Below are 17,128 nucleotides of genomic sequence, written 5' to 3'. Positions count from 1 at the left end.
GAGCTAGTTTGTTAGCGTCCGGATCTGTACGTGAAAGTTGCTCAGTTTTGCTCACTGAGATGTGTGCAGACCTGCTAGAGGAATTGTGGCTGTTGTGACCAAATGCTAAAACAGCCTTTCTTAGGAAAACCAGACAGATTCACGGCTCTCACATGATTTACTCCCTTTATTCCCCTCACTGTTTTTTCAGTTAATATCCTGAATATCAAAATTGCATGTATTCTCCATGGCACAATAATTACATACTCAGAATGGCAAATGATAAGGTTTAGTATTTCCCCCTTTGTTATTACAGAAGTTATAGGGAGGGAATAAAATTTATTCCTAAAGTTGAGATATTTCTTTATCATCTTTCTAAAACTTAGCAACGTAACTTTACCCTTTAAAATCAGAGCAGGCAGATTTTAACCTTCAAAATTGGGCCTCAATGAAGGCATCAATACTGTTTTAACCAAACCTTGACAAATTCAATTATAGTCAAGGATAGTTTCATGTGAAACTCTAGGCTGCTCTCTGGCACCTGTGATTCTTACCCTTTGAAGAGTGTCATCACCCCTATGGGCAAGTGCTCCCCTTTACCTCATCTTCTTTTTAATTTTATTGTGTCTTATTTGAGACAAGATCTCACTCTGCCACCCAGGCTGGAGTGCAGTGGTGCAATTGCAGCTCACTGCAGCCTTGACGTCCTAGGCTCAGGCAATCCTCCCACCTCAGCCTCCTGAGTAGCTGAGACTACAGGTGTGCACCACCACACTCAGCTAATTTTTTAACTTTTCATAGAGACAGGGTTTTGCCATGTTGCCCAGGCTGGTCTCGAACTGCTAGGCTCAAGCAATCCTCCTGTCTTGGCCTCTCACAGTGCTGGGATTACAGGCGTGAGCCACCGCCCCAATTGTTTACCTCTTTTCTTAAGACTGTTTCTTCAAATTCCCTGAGAGGAAGCCACCATCACTTGCCCTGGGCATGTCCAGGAGGGCCCACAAGTGCGCCCGCTGCCTCTGAAACTACTGCCTTGGGGTCCCTCATGTATGTGACGAGGAAGCTAACCCCATGCTCTTGTTCCCTCAGGTACCCTCACATCCATCACCAACCTGGCCACAAGCCTGGCCCGGAACATGGACCGGCTCTCACTGGATGAGGAGCACTACAACCGGCAGGAGGAGTGGCGGCGGCAGCTCCCCGAGAGCCTGGGCGAGGGGCTTCGACAGGGCCTGTCCCGGCTGGGCATCAGCCTGCTTGGTAAGGGGCTGCGGGGCCTCCCACCTGTCTGCAATCCAGCAGACTGAGGTGCAGGGTCTCCCAGGACTGGGCAACCTCGCCTTCTGCCTGGGGATGACCGGGAAATGCTCAGAGAAGCTAAGGCACTTGCTCTGAGTTCTGCAGTGCGTCCCGCTGAGGGCTCACCTGCACAGCCACACATGCAGCACCTGTGTTTTCTTTGTGTATGAAATGTATCTTGGGCCTCACTAAAGTTCTTAAAAGAAATCCTAATTTGATAGGACCCGCTCTAAGCATAGTGGTCTCTGCACGAGGACAGCAGCATCCAGCTGTTTGCTTTCTGAAGAATATGATAGGCAACCCTTCCGAAGCACTGGCTCCCTCACTCCCACACATGCTGAGCCGCTTCTTTTGTTTGAGAAGCACTAGAGCAACATGCAAATGTCATGTAAACTTCAGTGAGGAGCCCACTTTGTCCTTTTACTTTTTTGAGATCAGCCTGACTCAGAGCAATTATTGTTTGTAGAGCAGCCAGATGGTATAGAGGTGAAGATTGCTATGCATATTTCAAAATATTACAAATGTTTGAAAATAAGCTGCTTTAAAAAAATCTATAAAAAGGAAGCTTCAGAGCTAAAAGCTTGCAGGGCAAGATTTTCAAGGATTTTTTGTTTATTTGTTTGCAAAGGAATTTAAAACTGTATTGTTTGGCAATGTGCCTGTCCTGCATCTGAGGGAGTGTGCGCCTCCCAGAGATCAAAGTCACCCAAAGCAGTGCAGAGCAAAGGGTAGAAAAGATGAGTTTGAAAGGACTTGCCCTCTCTCTGATCTTCAGTTCTCTACGGAACTCCTCGATTGGCAACTGCAGCCAGCTGAGGCTCTGGGAGGAAGTGGTAAAATGGTACAAGTTCAGGTTAAGTTGCTAGAAATTATATAGGTAAAAACATTCAGTGGTGTGGGGCACGTCATATGTGGAAACTGGGAAGCTGGTGACCTGTGATAAACAAGCTGGGTAAAGGAGCAACCTTCTTGCTTAACTCAGTAACCCAAAGGTGATGGTGACTCCTTTGGGGAAGGCAGTGTGGCAGGGGACCCTGCCCTCAGAAGCCCCAGACCTCGGGCTAGGGTGTCAAAGTCCTTTCTTTGTGACCTCAGAGAAGTTCTTTTCTGAACCTGAGTTTTTCTTTTGTATATTGGGCCTGGTGATACCATTGTTAGAAGTAACAGTGGGTAGTTATATGGCAGCCACCATGCTCATGTTTGGTAAACAGCACCTATCATTATCATAGTATGGTAGCAAATGAACTATAAGAGTTGCCTGGTTTCCCAGAGTGTCTCCGCAAAAAGAAACATCTGAGCAGTGGCAGGAATATTTTCGCTTAATCTAATGGATTAAGTGGCTGTAACCAGAAGAAGTGACAATGAGGTTATATTGAGGATCTCAAGGTCATTGTTTTGCAACTCTGGACCTGCTGATGCTATTAATTGGAGGCTTAAGTACCACTACTCTGGGGTTGAGAGCTTCCCTGTCTCCAGCCCAGCCCCTCTGAGAGAGAGAGAGACCGACCCACCCACCCCTGGGCTGGCTGGTGTGTGGCTGTCTCCACCCCAAACCCGACTCCCTTCCAGCCCAAGGGTTCCAGTCTCTTCCCACTCAGAGAAGCCCCAGCCAATGCTCCGTTTTCAGTGTGTAAGATTGTACCTGATGGGAAAAATCAGTTGTGTGAGGAGTCAAGAATCTGTCCTGATGAGGTCATCTTTCTGGGCGTGGGTCCTGTTGACAGGGTAAGTCATAACGCTCTTATCTTTGCTGTAGTCATTGTGTCTTGCATATCTTTATCCATGTCAGGGAATTCATTTTTGGAAACTGCAGTGGGCTCATGGGGTCTTTGTGCATATCTGGTAATTTCCAGAAGATTATTAATTATTGGGGTAACATAAACCTCCTCTGTAGATGCTGGCTGCACCTACCAACACTGGCCGGCCCCATTCCCAGCCCAGCCCACACCCTGAACAGTGTGTCCATGTCTGGACTCTGCAGAGTTCACAGTGGGCATCTCAAGCTTGGCTCAAACCAGCTTCCTTTCCTGTAAGGCTTCAAGAGCCTTTGTTTCATGTAATTGTTATCTCAAAATGTCTGGTCTTAGAACTACCAAGTGTGTGGCAAGAAGAAGAAAGAGGGGAGTACAACAAACTGAATCTCCTCACTTTGGAAAGTTATAGATTGGCCACCGTTTAATTCTTCCCCAGAAATGGTGTTTGAAATTGCCATATACAATGCAGTGCCTAATTGAAGTTACAGCCATTATCACATAATAATTTGAAACCCAGGCCGGGCACATGGCTCACACTTGTAATCCCAGCACTTTGGGAAGCCAAAGCAAGTGGCTTGCTTGAGCTCAGGAGTTCGAGATCAGCCTGGGCAATGTGGCAAAACCCCATCTCTACAAAAATAAAATGAAATATAAAAATTAGCCAGGCATGGTGGCATATGCCTTTGGGCCCAGCTACTCAGGAGGCTGAGGTGGATTGCTTGAGCCCAGGTCAAGGCTGGAGTGAGCTGAGATTGCACCAGTCTGGTGGACAGAGTGAGACCTTGTCTCAAAATAATGACAGTAATAATAATAGTTTTAAACCCATGCCAGTGAAATATTCTAGTTGCTCAGTTTCTTCAAAAAGACAGAAACGTCAAGGACCCAGTTCATAAAAATATATTAAAGGAAAAGTTTAGAGTTGGCAAAGCATTTTCAAAGGTGTCATCTTATTTGATCTTCACAACCCTTCACAACTTCATAACCCTTCACAGCTTCACAACTTTGGATGAGGTAAAGTGACTTAGCCAGGTCAAACCTCCAGCAGGGACAGGGGCCCGGGCCTTTCCACCATGTCGCCTACTCCTGTGGAGCTCCAGGCCTGGAAACCATCAGGATGTGGGGAGATTGAACAATTTCAAGTTCCAGTGTAGGAAAAACACATCTCCCCCAAATATTTATGGGTTCAGGAGGCCTTCTTGACTCTGCTTCACCCTCATGGGAACCCTATGGAGCATTATGAGGCCCTTGAAAATTAAAGCAAGTCTTTAATTTATGCCCAGCCGCACTGCCCCAGGTCAGCAGGGAAAAGTGTCTGCTGGCTGAGAGATGCCGCCGAGGCTTTTGGATGAGCTCCATGACAGTTTTCCAAAAGCAACGACTTTTGGAAAAACTCTGTTTAGCCTGCAGTATTGGCATCAGCCTTGCCCACATTTACCAGATCTGTTCCCCAACACCCACACTTTCTACTACACTCTGGAGCCTGCACTGAGAAAGGATATGCAGCTCCGCATCACAACTGCATTCTGCGTTTCCTCCCAGACCTGATGCCTTCTCATGAACACCAAAGTCAGGATGTCAAGAATTGCTCCTCTGACTCCTACTTCTTTTGGGATGCTTCCTGGTTTGTGACACACTGCTGGATTCCCCAGAGACCACCTCCTCTCTCTTCATAGGCACTCTTGGCTATGCCATCTGGAATCCCAACAAAACAGGCCTCCGCCAGGTGAATCAGAAAAGTCCCCTCCGAGGGAGTGACTCAAGAGTTGCATATCCCAAGAGACAGCCCTTAAGACCATCATCTGCCATTTACTGACTGGTGTGTATTATAGTCAGTGCGGAATTTAGGAATGACAGGCAAAGTGCTTCCTTGTTGGTTTGCTCATCTGTTCTGGTCAAAAAAGAAGCACTGAGCTGGAATGCGCAGTATACTCTATGCATCTCGTTTCTTTCTGGAATGACGAGCTGTGGCGTGGTATACCATCTTATGCCTGTCCTTCTGATAGTGTGACAAAAAAATGCCAGAAACAAAATTACACCGCATGGTAAAGGCAGCATCAAAATGGACGCATCACAAGGAACTTCCATAGCTCAGTGACCAAGTAGTTTCTGCCCAAGGCTTAGAAGCAAGTCACAGAAAGGGTGAGGGAAGGCGTGGTGGTTTCCTGCTCCACCATGAAGGCCTTCCTCCTCCCTCCACCTTCCAAGGCGCAACAGGCAATAGCTTCTGTGTCCTGTGGGATGCAGCACTCACTCAGTCCTGGAAACCCCTCCCAGGCACGCTCTTCTCTCTTCACTGGCTTCATCAGATCACAGCCATCTCCATGTGGCCGCCCACCCTGTGGGCCTAACGCCAGCAGACAAGTCTTGGGATCAGTTTCCACTCCTGAAAGCCTTCAAGCAGAGTTTGAGTCTATGACAGTCCATAATTTACCAGTTGTGGGATTTACTTCAGAGGATATACTTCAGAGGAGAGCCATTCCAGGCTCTGAGAGAGGCTGCCTCTCTCAAAGCAGGGCTGCAGGGACCATGAAATGGCTGCTGGTCTCTTAGCCTCTCTGTTCTCCAGCTTGTGAGCACAGAGGTAGATAAGGCACCTGGTGGCTGGTGAGGAGTTGGTGTGACAGGCCAGATTTCCCCCTCAAAGGTCTGCTGCTGAGCCTGGGGCAGGTGGTTCCACAGCTCCCTCTCTGACTCTCAGAATCTAACACCTTGTCATGGGACTCAGGCTTTCCACTTTTGGGGGGCTGCCCAAATCGTCTTATCTGTCAAAGCCACAGTAACTGGAGCCTTCACTGTGGCCGGAGAAAACGGAGGAGCAGAACAGAGGGAGCTTCACTTGATACCTGCGTGCGATGGAGCAGCTGGCTGTCAGCACCCTGTGCGGGTGACTGCGGCTGGCCCCAGGCTCCACTCTTTGATTTGATGCTGTTCACTTTGATAATCTGCTGAGGTGACTGGAAGACCAGACCCAGGGTTCCTCCCTGTCCCTCAGTGTGGCCACTCTGACATCTGATCTTCCAAATGGAGTGGAGCGTCAATGGCAAATGAGGGGCGCTCCCAGCCGAGCGCCAGGCCTGGCTAGCTGTGATGCTGAAAGAGTGACCCTCACTCTGGATAGCTGGGGTGGCCTGGGCCTGCCGGGAGCAGCTTCCTCTGCTCACTCTTGCCATTTCTGTATAAGGTTTGGCAGCATGACTCTAGGCTGGGAAACAGGCCTGTTGCATCAGGTCATTCTGAATCTGTCAATGCATCAACTTAAATGTCTCTGTCAAAACCTAGAGGAAAGGAGTCCATGAAAAACATTCCCTTTACAATTGACGTGATGTGCACTAAAATTTCTACCAGGGATCAGACCATTTTCATCAATCCTAGCAGTTTTGAGTTGAAAACAGAGAATTCTGTCAAGAATTGTAAAGAAATTTTCCCTTCTTTCTGAGTTAGGGAGCCCTCCACTCCATCATTAAAAAATATCAGAATGGTGAGGCTTTTCTAGCTCTCATTGTTGGCCTCTCAAAGCAGGAGTAGCAAAGGGGCCGTATCCACAGGACTGCCTGAGGGGCTCCTTTCATCTTAACTGCCTCAGGCTCAGTGCAGGAGATGGATGCCCTGTGCTACAGCTGTGGGAGCAGAGCCCCGAGGGGTTTTGGTCACTATTCTAAGTGAGGAGTAAGTGGCCAAACCTCAATTCAAGTGAGAGAGAAAGGTTTTCCAAGATTGGCAAAGAGGAAGAGCCTGTTTTATAAATGGGATAAGCGAATCTCTTGGTGGTTAAGAGCTATGCTGTGACTCACACTCTCTGTACACTTAACAGCTGTGTGACCTTGGGAAAAACTCCTTAACCTCTGTGCCTCAGTGTCCACATTCGGATAAAAACAATGTCTGACTCCTGGGAATATGAGGATCAAATGATCTCATACAAATAAAGCTCTTAGCACAGTCCCCAGACCTAGTAAGCATTCCAGATAGATTACCTATAATCAAAATAATAATTACTGTATCAATAATTACTCTTAAGTATTAATACTACTAAATTATGATTGTTATGATTATTATTAAAAGTGGGGAGTTAGAAAGGGGCTTAACCCCGTCCAGTTTTTCATCCTCCTGAATCGGTGCAAATGTATTGGGCTGAACAGTCCTTCCCTGCTCCTGAGGAATTGTTAGCTCCTCTCTGTAAACTGTGTTGCCTGACTTCAGAGGAAAGATGTATGGATGACACTGAATAGCCTGACAGGTTTGTTAAATTCTGAACTAAACTTCACAGATCCTGACTGTGTGGACCAAACTCCGTCTGAATATTGTGCTTTGATGACAATAATAAATGTCTACTGCCCTTGGTGTACTTAGATAACTGGTAAATAAATGGGTAGTAAAGACCTTTATAACGAGGGTGGGGACTCATTTTCAATCCAGATAAAACTGTGTTCCAGATGGAGCCTTTCCTTTTCCAAAAATTTTAAGCCTCTGTCCTTACTGAGGGCTTTTGTTATTCCAGGTGCAATCGCTGGTATAGTCGATCAGCCGATGCAGAACTTCCAGAAAACATCTGAGGCACATGCTTCAGCAGGACACAAGGCCAAGGGTGTCATCTCAGGTGTGGGGAAAGGAATCATGGGGGTGTTCACAAAGCCCATCGGAGGAGCTGCTGAGCTGGTGTCACAGACTGGTTACGGTAAGTTGGTGGGAAACCCATCAGGCCAACCCAGACGTCAGTGATTTGCATGATTATACCAAGGGTTCCCTAAGATAGTGTAACCTTTCGCGTGGTAGAGGAGTAAAAGATAAATAAATAGTGGCTATCTTTCTTACCTCTCTATGCTTATTTACACAGAGTAGAATTTTACTACTAATAATAAAACCGTAGAATCAGGAAACCAGTTACTAGTTTCAGTCTGTATGTCACAGAATCTTTTTACAGTACACTTGATAGACCAGTTTAGAGGTTGAGGGCAGAATGGAGACTACCACAGAGAAAAGAATTAACACTTTTTCCTATGAGAAATGTGGAAGTAGTGATAGGTTGTGGGAAGATAACTTTAAGAAGCAGTAGAGAATGAGACAGAGTGTGTATGTGCACATGAATCTTTGGGTTTGGGGTGGCGTTCTCACCCACAGACACCATCCTGCTCCTCGCAGCCAGGCCGGGGCAGAAACAAAGGGTCTGCAACTAAAATCCCTTTCGCAAGCAGACAGCTGTGGAGTGCATGGGCGCATGGCACTCCCTGCATTTGGATGGGCGTGCCAGGGCCTCTCCCCGTGCAGCAGTGTGCACACGAGTAATGGGTGCCTGTGAAAGGAAGCACCTCCTCCCAGGCTTATTTTCTGCATTCGTGGCAGAGCACATTAAAGTGACTTTCTATAAACCTGTGGCTGGAACCGTTACCATTTTACCTAAAATTGGTGTCATCATTTTGGTCATGAAGCAGGCTGTCTAGCTAGTATCACAAACCACAGAAGCACCCTCCCGTTTGTCAGACATGTAAGCACACTGTCTGCATCCACATCTGGCCATAAAGCCCACGGGATGTGTTTCAAGGGAGGCATCCTGCTCCTCAGCAGGCCTGACAAGAGGCAGCCAGATCAGGGCATAAAAACAGCGTCTGAAAGGAAGGGAGTGGAGATGAATGAGTGCCCACACTTCAGGCAGCCATCCGGAAAGCATCCTTTAAGAGACCACACAGACGCCAGCATGTGTTCCTCTTCGCTTTCCCCTCCTCACCCCCCTCATTTCCCTCTCCTTCTGTGAATGACATTTTCACTCACAGGGAAACTGACAGTAAGATGTGCTATAACCTGTAAGTGGGGAAAGTTAAACTCCCTTATGATACGGACTCCAGTGAGGTAAAGTCAAGTCATACTTCATAAATTCTTTTGGTTTTGAAAATGCCATTGTCCCTCACTGTGTTTCCCAGGGCTGAAGAATGCTCCCTTATGTAAGAAGATCTTACAGCAGAGCTTCACATGGCCTTTTTGGTTTCCATCACTCTTGTAAAACTTTTATTACCGAACTGAAGGTTTTACAAACCACTAACTCTTGGTCTAATGACTGCATCGTTTATAAACATTTACAAGCCCTCAGAAAGCACACATGCTGTACCATCTTTGGTTCTGGAGAGTCTCTGTAAAGGCCTATGTGGCTGCTGCTGGGTGCCCTCATTTGGTGCTGGCACCAGTGAGAGCATGTCATAAACCAGAGGCCCCAAGCGCACTCATAAATGTACATGGATTCGTGTTTAACAGCTGGATTAAGTCACTTAGCATTTAAATAGTGTATCTAGGCAAAGGGTGTGCCTTTGTATGTATCTGTGTGTTTTTTATTTTTTGACTAGCCTTAGCACAGATAAAGTATTAAGGAAGCTAACAATCTAGACTTTTTTTTTTTAGACACAGGGTTTGCTGTCACCCAGGCTGGCATTTAGTGACACAATCATAGCTCACTGCAGCCTCCAACTCCTGGGCTCAAGTGATCCTCCCACCTCAGCTAGGACTGAGTAACTAGGTAACTAGGACTACAGGCACGCACCACTATTTATTTTTTGTAGAGATGGGGGTCTCACTTTGTTTCCCAGGCTGGTCTCTAACTCCTTGACTCAAGCAATCCTCCCACCTTGATTTGATCTCCCAGAGTTCTGGGATTACACGCATGAGCCACCATACCAGACCTAGCTAGACTTTTTTAACGTATCAATTACAAATGATGTCTAAACTATTGTTCATGACCAGCTACTTTCAGTGTTGTTGCTTCTTCTAATTGCTGGTCTATGCTTGGACTGTGTAACACATTCATATTTTAATTTTCTAATGCAAGATCACCAAGGTTAAGAGCATTGTAATGTTTAAAGATGATCTATACACTTGCTTCCAAAGATGTGACATCACTTTGGATCTGTAACATTTTCTGGATGGCTCTGAGCAGATGACATCATTGCAGCATGAAACTGTTTTCCAGAAAACAAGTAGTAAAACTCCCTTGCTTCTCTTACCACAGGTATTTTACATGGAGCTGGACTTTCTCAGCTTCCCAAACAGCGCTATCAGCCAAGTGATCTACATGCTGACCAGGCTCCAAACAGCCATGTCAAATATGTCTGGTAAAATTATTGAGATACTTGCTCAACTTTACATCCATACTGTATGTTAATAGCTCCTGGCTTGCTCTCAAGCTAATGGGCCACACTTCCAGGGAGCCCAGGAGTAGCCATTGTTGGCACTGGCATCTCAGGCAGCACAAGAGCACTGTAGAGGGACAGGAAGAGGCTGCCACTGCCAGGTTTGGGGCTAGCTGCCCAACTCCTCTGCTCCACACCTAACCACTTAAGAAAGGTCATACATTGGCAGAGAAGCCCAGTCTTGCTAGAGGGCCTGAGATTCCCTGTGGAATGAGCACTCTAATTAGAGGTGCTATTTCTAATGGGGAGAAAAGGAGCTAAGTAAAACGAAGGGAAATCTTTATTCCCAGGAGGAAGCAGGTTCTGTTAACCAGAATCAGTGTTTGAGAATTGACAATTACATTTCAAGCTAAAATGAGTAATTGGATTGGTGAGGGCCCTTTGCCCTTGGGGAGGTTGCCCCATTGGTAAATAATGAGCGCTGGTAAGTGACCATCTTTTCAAAGCTGGCCCCTGGCCTCACTTTTCTCCTTTTAAACAGGAAAATGCTTCAGTCTCTGGGCAGACCAGAAGTCCACATGGCCCTGGATGTGGTTTTGGTGAGGGGCTCAGGCCAGGAGCATGAAGGGTGCTTGCTGCTGACATCAGAAGTGCTCTTCGTGGTGAGTGTCAGTGAGGACACACAGCAGCAGGCTTTCCCCGTCACAGAAATCGACTGTGCACAGGACAGCAAGCAGAGCAACCTACTCACAGTGCAGCTGAAGCAGCCAAGAGTGGCCTGTGATGTGGAGGTATGTTTCAGAAAACAGGGCAAACAAGACTAGCTGCCAGGGAGGTTGGAGTGGCTGCTGGAGACCAAGGAGAGCTGCTACCCAGAGAGGGAGTGTGGAGGCCGGAGGGCCACTGCAAAAGGGCACTGGGAAGCCCCCATCCAGATATGCACATGAGCCCTGTACAGGAGAGCCCAGCAGGCGGCCAGCAGGACTCAAGGTCTGGGGCTAAGTCACCATGTCAGCTGAACAAGGCTAATCTGGCTTGGCCGTCATGGGGCTGGGGTGCTCAATGGACAGGACAATGGAGTTACAAAATGAGTGGGTCGGTACAGGAAGGGCCAGGTTTGGGGCAGCAATTCCCAGCAACTGCTCCACAAAGGAGGCCCCCTGGTCTGAAAGCCTAAAGTCAGGTCCTTGGCTGCCTGAGGACTCCAATTGGCCGCAGGGTGCTGGAGGTCTGTGGGTGCTGGAGAGGACCACTGCAGGAGCAAGGGGCATCATGAAAAAAGACTCTCCACTCCGTCCCCTATCCCCAAACCTGGTGACTTCAAGGGTCAACATTTTGTGAGGTGCTCTCTCTCTCTCAAATCCACTGCTTTGTACTCTGTGGCTGTGTTCTTTCCCACAGGATGGTTTCCCACCCCGTAAGTACCATAGAATCCCCCCCGGGGATGATACTTAAGGCTCTTGGGGCAGCTCCATGGCTGGCTCCTGGCCTGCATAATGTGGAACAGATGCGCAGGCAAGGCATACTGGGTGTCAGGAGTCAGAGCTGAGCCCCAACCAGAAAGACCCCAGCTTCCTGTAGTCCAGCCTAGGGTAAACAGGTGCACCCACTGGAAAGCTGCTCTGTGCTCTTCCTCCTTGGATGATGGCCTGATCCATAAGACCCTAATTATTTACATAAGAAACAGACATCTTTTTCCCACACAGCAAGATGGTGGTGGATCAGTGGCAAACTGGAGTCTGCAGGTCCTAACCTGGGCACTGAGTGGCCCCAGCAAAGGACAGCAAACCTGCCCCCAGTAGGTTCTGCTTGATCCTCCTTTCATGATTCTCTTCCTGCGATGGGGGCATGTATCTCCCTCACACCACTGTTTGGGTAAAATTATCTGAGAAGATGGAAAGCAGCCAACCACAACAACTCTAAGATTTCTCTAGTTTCTTGGATCATGATCATAGTCAGGCTTTAAGCTAGGCTTTGGCACCAGGACTACATTGCTCCTTCAAGTTGATGACTTTCTGGGAATAAACAGAGGTCAGATGTCCAGGCTGACTTTATTAGATCTGCCAAAATCTTCTGATCAGTTGACAATAAAGCAGCAGTGATTTGGCAAGGGGTAATATCATTACAATTAAGTCTTTAGTCCTTAATGAGAAACCTCCAAGGCCCTGTGACCATCATTATTCCTTAGCTGCTTGGGAAATATTTCAGATCTTAAACTATTGAGACTGGAGATTCTTTTGCTGTTGAACTGTCTTCAACTGTTGATCCTTCTCTCATATTTTTGTTTGAGGCAGGTATTGTGGAGAATCATCATAGGCTGGAAGGAAACAGACCTCAGTTTCCCTAGGGGTTGAGATAGTATCTGGAGTCACCACTCCTAAAAGTTGCCAAGATTATTGGGACTGTGGAATGAGGAAGCAGCACTGAAGCTCTGGATACCATTTTCAACACTGATTTTCCATTGCTGTCCAGGGCTGAAAGAGGGTTGGGATTAAGGAATGCCTAAAACAGAGGTGGGAAGACATGACTGAGAGCAGGAGCACTGTGCCTGCACGGCCAAGGCCAGGCACTGGCTGGAAGGTGGATGGGCCAGTGCGCCTTCAGCCTCCACATTCTGCTTTCTTTATTCCACTTTCTCTCTCATTAATATTCCTATTAATGACTTAATAGGAATAACTGCTGCCGTAATCCTGTGTCTGTAACCCCAACCTCTCCTACTCACCCCTAAGAAAACTCAAGCTGCAGAGCATCTTTGAGACTAAACCCTCCCAACTGCTATAATCCGGAGTATTTTCAACATGAGGGGGTGGGGGAGGGTAGCCAGCAGTGCTGTCTTGTCAGGGAGCTTTCTTGAGCTGTCTTTTAGTGCATCCCAACATAATCCACAGACATAAGGAAGCCTGTCTGCTGTGAACACTTCCAGTGAAGACTGAAAGCAGTATTTTAAGATCTTCTATAAATGACTTTCTGGTTTTTAGCTTTTGCCTTAGATGCTAGGAAACACAGGTCCTTTGAATTTTGGAAGGAATTAATTTGTAGATGACATCATGCAGTACATTTAAATATGGCAGGATTGAGATTTTTTTTTTTTTAAGTCAGCATTTGCTTTTCTTGGTTAAATGCAACCAGTTTAGGGGTAATAATTGCTTAATATGCTTGGCACATTATTGAAATCCCTTATGAGAGGCTCAAAATGAGTCAGAAGGTCAATTTATTCCTTGGCTGGGTTCCTTTCACAACACGGGTTTTCCTGTGCTGCTGTTCAGGAGGAGCAATTAAAACTTTTTGTGTATTCAAAGCTTTCCAGCTGAATTCTGGCCCCATCAAATGATATCAGAGCTCTGGCTTTTGCCTGGTGGTGCAGAGCTTTCATCTGTTAGTGAATCTTTGGGGACCGTTTTTTCCCAAGCTTAAAAACACAAGATCCAAACTCTAAGGGACTCCTTACTTATTTCTCTAGCAAGCCCCTTTACTATCTCTGTGCCATCACACGGACTTTCTCCAGCTGTTAAGACACTTTGATAGCATTGTTACTGGACAACACACAGAACTAGAAAGTCTTTACATTACCATTTCTTCCAGAGTAGTCTTGCCAATGTTCAGTAGGCAAAAACCACAGAAAGTTTGGTGGCTACCTGAGATTCACAAATTAGTGGCTTACAACTGCAAACTTCCCACTCCACTTGATCTACACACTAGATAGCTAAAGGACTTCAGGGTGGGAAGAATTTACAGCTTCAGCTGCCTTTGAATGATCTGATGAGCGCTTTCTCAGAAAATCTCAGTGAAGAACCTAGTATATCTCAGTTCTATTTGTGTTCCACTGAAGATGAGCCAGACTTTTTATGAACCATAAATGTAGTTTGCATCCTCTTTTTTCCATAAAAATTTCCCCTTCCGCTGCCCAGTTTTTCTATTTTCTCTGGCTTTAAATCCTAGGATTTATAAAAGCAGAAAATGTTACAGTTCAAAAGGTTTTTTAATGCTCTGTCCAAAGCCACTGGTTTGAAAGAGGTGTTCTCCACTTTAAGATGTTCTATCTGAAGAGGTATGGGGAGCTAGGCAAACAGAGCTTTTATTTCAGTGCTGAGTTTAATGTTGAATAGATTTATGTGGAGGAAAGATTTTTCTCCTTTTTTCTTGGGCTGGTTGCTACAGAGCAATGACAGATGTTTTAATGGTTAGTGAGTAGAATGTTATCAAATCGTCAACTTCAAACATGGGAATTTTACACAACACCAAATGCTTATTCAAAGGAGGCTGTCCTAAGTCTCATGCACAACTTTTGTTACACTGCTAAAATTGCATTGTTATCATTGCCGTATCTCAGAGGAAAAAAGGAAACATTTTGGATTAATGGCTTTAATAGATGACCTAAAAGGCATAGTGTACAAATATATCAAGGCAAAAGAACTAATTTTGTTCTGGAACTCTCATAAGGGTCTGGCAACTAATCTTTATTTTTGGATCCTAGGTAGATGGAGTCCGAGAGAGACTGTCAGAGCAACAGTACAACAGACTTGTGGACTACATCACAAAGACATCTTGTCACCTGGCCCCTAGCTGTTCTTCCATGCAAATACCATGCCCTGTGGTGGCTGCCGAACCTCCCCCCTCCACTGTTAAAACATACCATTACTTGGTTGATCCGCATTTTGCTCAGGTCTTCCTTAGTAAATTTACCATGGTGAAAAATAAAGCCCTGAGGAAAGGGTTTCCTTGAGTCCCCTCTGAGGTATTGATTCCTACTTGTGTGATTTAGTTTTTGGGTTTCTTTGAGACAGGAGCTCACTACATTGCCCATGCTGACATCAAATTCTGTGGTTCAAGCAATCCTCCCACCTCAACCCACAAGTAGCTAGGACTGCAAGCACATGCCACCATACAGGGCTGCATTTTTTTTAAAAAAAAGCCTAGGCAGCTCTAACATCTGATATGGGCACAAGGCCAACAGTTTCCTTATTTAAATCCTTACCTCTAAAAGATACTTCAAAGTGACAAAAACGTGTTCCTTTCCCACTTACAATGATTAGCAGGTCCCTTACCACATACAGAGGATGCATTTCTTTTTGCTCTACGACACTTGCAAAATTTTCAACTGTAATTTGGATCTATTAACTCCCTGTTCCATCATAGAATGTGGCCAGGCCTTACAATGGAGAGCCAGAGTTAAAACTTTTAAAAGAAGTTTCGTATGTTTTTGGGCCGAGTCACCACGTTTGCCTCATGCTCTTTGGTCTGCAAAGGCCTAGGATTCTTTAAAATGCCTAGGACTTTGCGGCTTATTACATTTGTCACTTAACTGCAATGCTGTTCTTTGATTGAAAGCTGCTATGTGTATTTTCTCTGAAGTCTGCATTTTACCAAAATTTACAAAACAGTCTGATTACTGTCCAGGTACATTTTAGAAAAAGTGTTTTTCCAGTTTGTGTTTTACTAAGCAAACGTTGAGTAAATCCTTTGTCCTATATTGAATCCAGTCCCAAAGTGCTCAGGTGAGTTTCTCTAGTTCCATAAACAAAACATACATAGTGGGAACTCCCTGGTATGCCGTAGAGCACACAAGAACCCCAATATTAATGCTAATAATTATACCAGTCCATTTCCTTTATTCTGTGGAATTGACTTGATAAAGCATGAAGATATTCCCAGTGTCTAATAATAATTTGCACCTAAGAATGGGTTTGACTCAAGATCTTGGGTTACCAAGATGTCTTCAATGTTCAGTAAATATCTTACAGTCCAGTAACTTAGAACATGTTCGCTGATTACATTTAAATTTGGGGCTACAGCTTGTTACCTACAACTTTGAGATGCTAAGATAATGCAATTTTAAATGCCCACAGGTTTTACTTGTTTTGGAGACAGACAGGGTCTCATTCTGTCACCCAGACTAGAGTACAGTGGAACCGTCATGGCTCACTGTAGCTTAAGCTCACTGCCCGGGCTCAAGGGATCTCACTCCAGCCTCCCAAGCGGCTGAGACTACACCACCATACCTGATTTTTTACATTTTTTCTAGAGATGAGATCTCGCTATGTTGCCCAGGCTGGTCTCATACTCCTGAGTTCAAGCATTCCTCCCACCTCCGCCTCCCAAACTGTTGGGATTACAGGTGTGAGCCACCATGCCCAACACCCACTAATCTTCAACTCTCACATGCTGGGCATAAGAAGTCACTATATAATTGTTACTGGAAAGCAAGATTTAATGAACAATTCTGACTATGAAAAATGGCTCTTTCAGTTTGTTCTGTAAATAACTCATTTAGAAAAGTGACAGCTGTCAACCTCAAGAGTATTTCTAAAAATGTAAATATGTATTAATCCTTGTATCTTTTATGGCAATTTTGCATATTGATATGAATTATATAAAACTGTTTAAAAGGTATCCTTGAATTACTGACCACCCATACATGTCTATTGTTACCAGGTTTTACAATGCAAATTTTCTCTAATACCTGGGTTTAATACAGCTCACATCACTGAATTTTACACGAGTTTAAATGGGTTAATATACAGATTTTGTTATAATAAAGTTACTGATTAAATTAGCTTTGAATAAGCGTCGTTTTTTGAAGTTCTCCAGTATCACTTTGCTCGCAATAAACACGAAGTCCTAAAAAGACCTCTGAAAAAGTACCATACCTTGCTTGTCATTTAGCAGACATTACTCAATTCTTTTTTTTTTTTTTTTTTTTGACATTACTCAATTCTAATTAAGTAACCTTTTCTGGATTAGATATATATCCAAATTCTATTACATACTGTTAGCTTGTTATTAATAAGGCAATATTGAGTAAGAAACCCTACATTTGAATTACCTATTTCAACTATCTGGTGGTGGCACAGCTACCAAATAGTGGCAGTGATGGCCAAGGGATAGATTTTATTAGGATTCTCTCTCTTCTTAGAGCCCACAGTACAGTAGTTTTACAGGCTCATGAAGAACACTTTAATCCATGGCCCAAGACCAAGTAACTGCAAT

General features: G+C 45.2%; 1 protein-coding gene across 1 annotated transcript in view; it reads left to right on the top strand.

Moving 5' to 3' along the window:
* The window catches only part of VPS13B (vacuolar protein sorting 13 homolog B (yeast)), an 873,819-nt gene extending 857,125 nt beyond the window's left edge, over positions 1 to 16,694 (top strand). The window contains exons 58-62 of the mRNA XM_011931782.1: positions 1,069 to 1,239; positions 7,528 to 7,704; positions 10,021 to 10,123; positions 10,683 to 10,932; positions 14,616 to 16,694. Of these exons, the coding sequence (XP_011787172.1) occupies positions 1,069 to 1,239; positions 7,528 to 7,704; positions 10,021 to 10,123; positions 10,683 to 10,932; positions 14,616 to 14,864 (950 nt within the window). The 3' untranslated portion in view covers positions 14,865 to 16,694. The remainder of the gene's footprint in view (positions 1 to 1,068; positions 1,240 to 7,527; positions 7,705 to 10,020; positions 10,124 to 10,682; positions 10,933 to 14,615) is intronic.
* Positions 16,695 to 17,128: the final 434 nt, after the last annotated feature.

Source organism: Colobus angolensis, unplaced genomic scaffold (assembly GCF_000951035.1).
Source record: "Colobus angolensis palliatus isolate OR3802 unplaced genomic scaffold, Cang.pa_1.0 Scaffold121, whole genome shotgun sequence".
In the NCBI taxonomy this organism is placed as follows: Eukaryota; Metazoa; Chordata; class Mammalia; order Primates; family Cercopithecidae; genus Colobus; species Colobus angolensis.
Note: the sequence above shows the minus strand (reverse complement) of the source record. Positions and strands in the feature narration are given on the sequence as shown.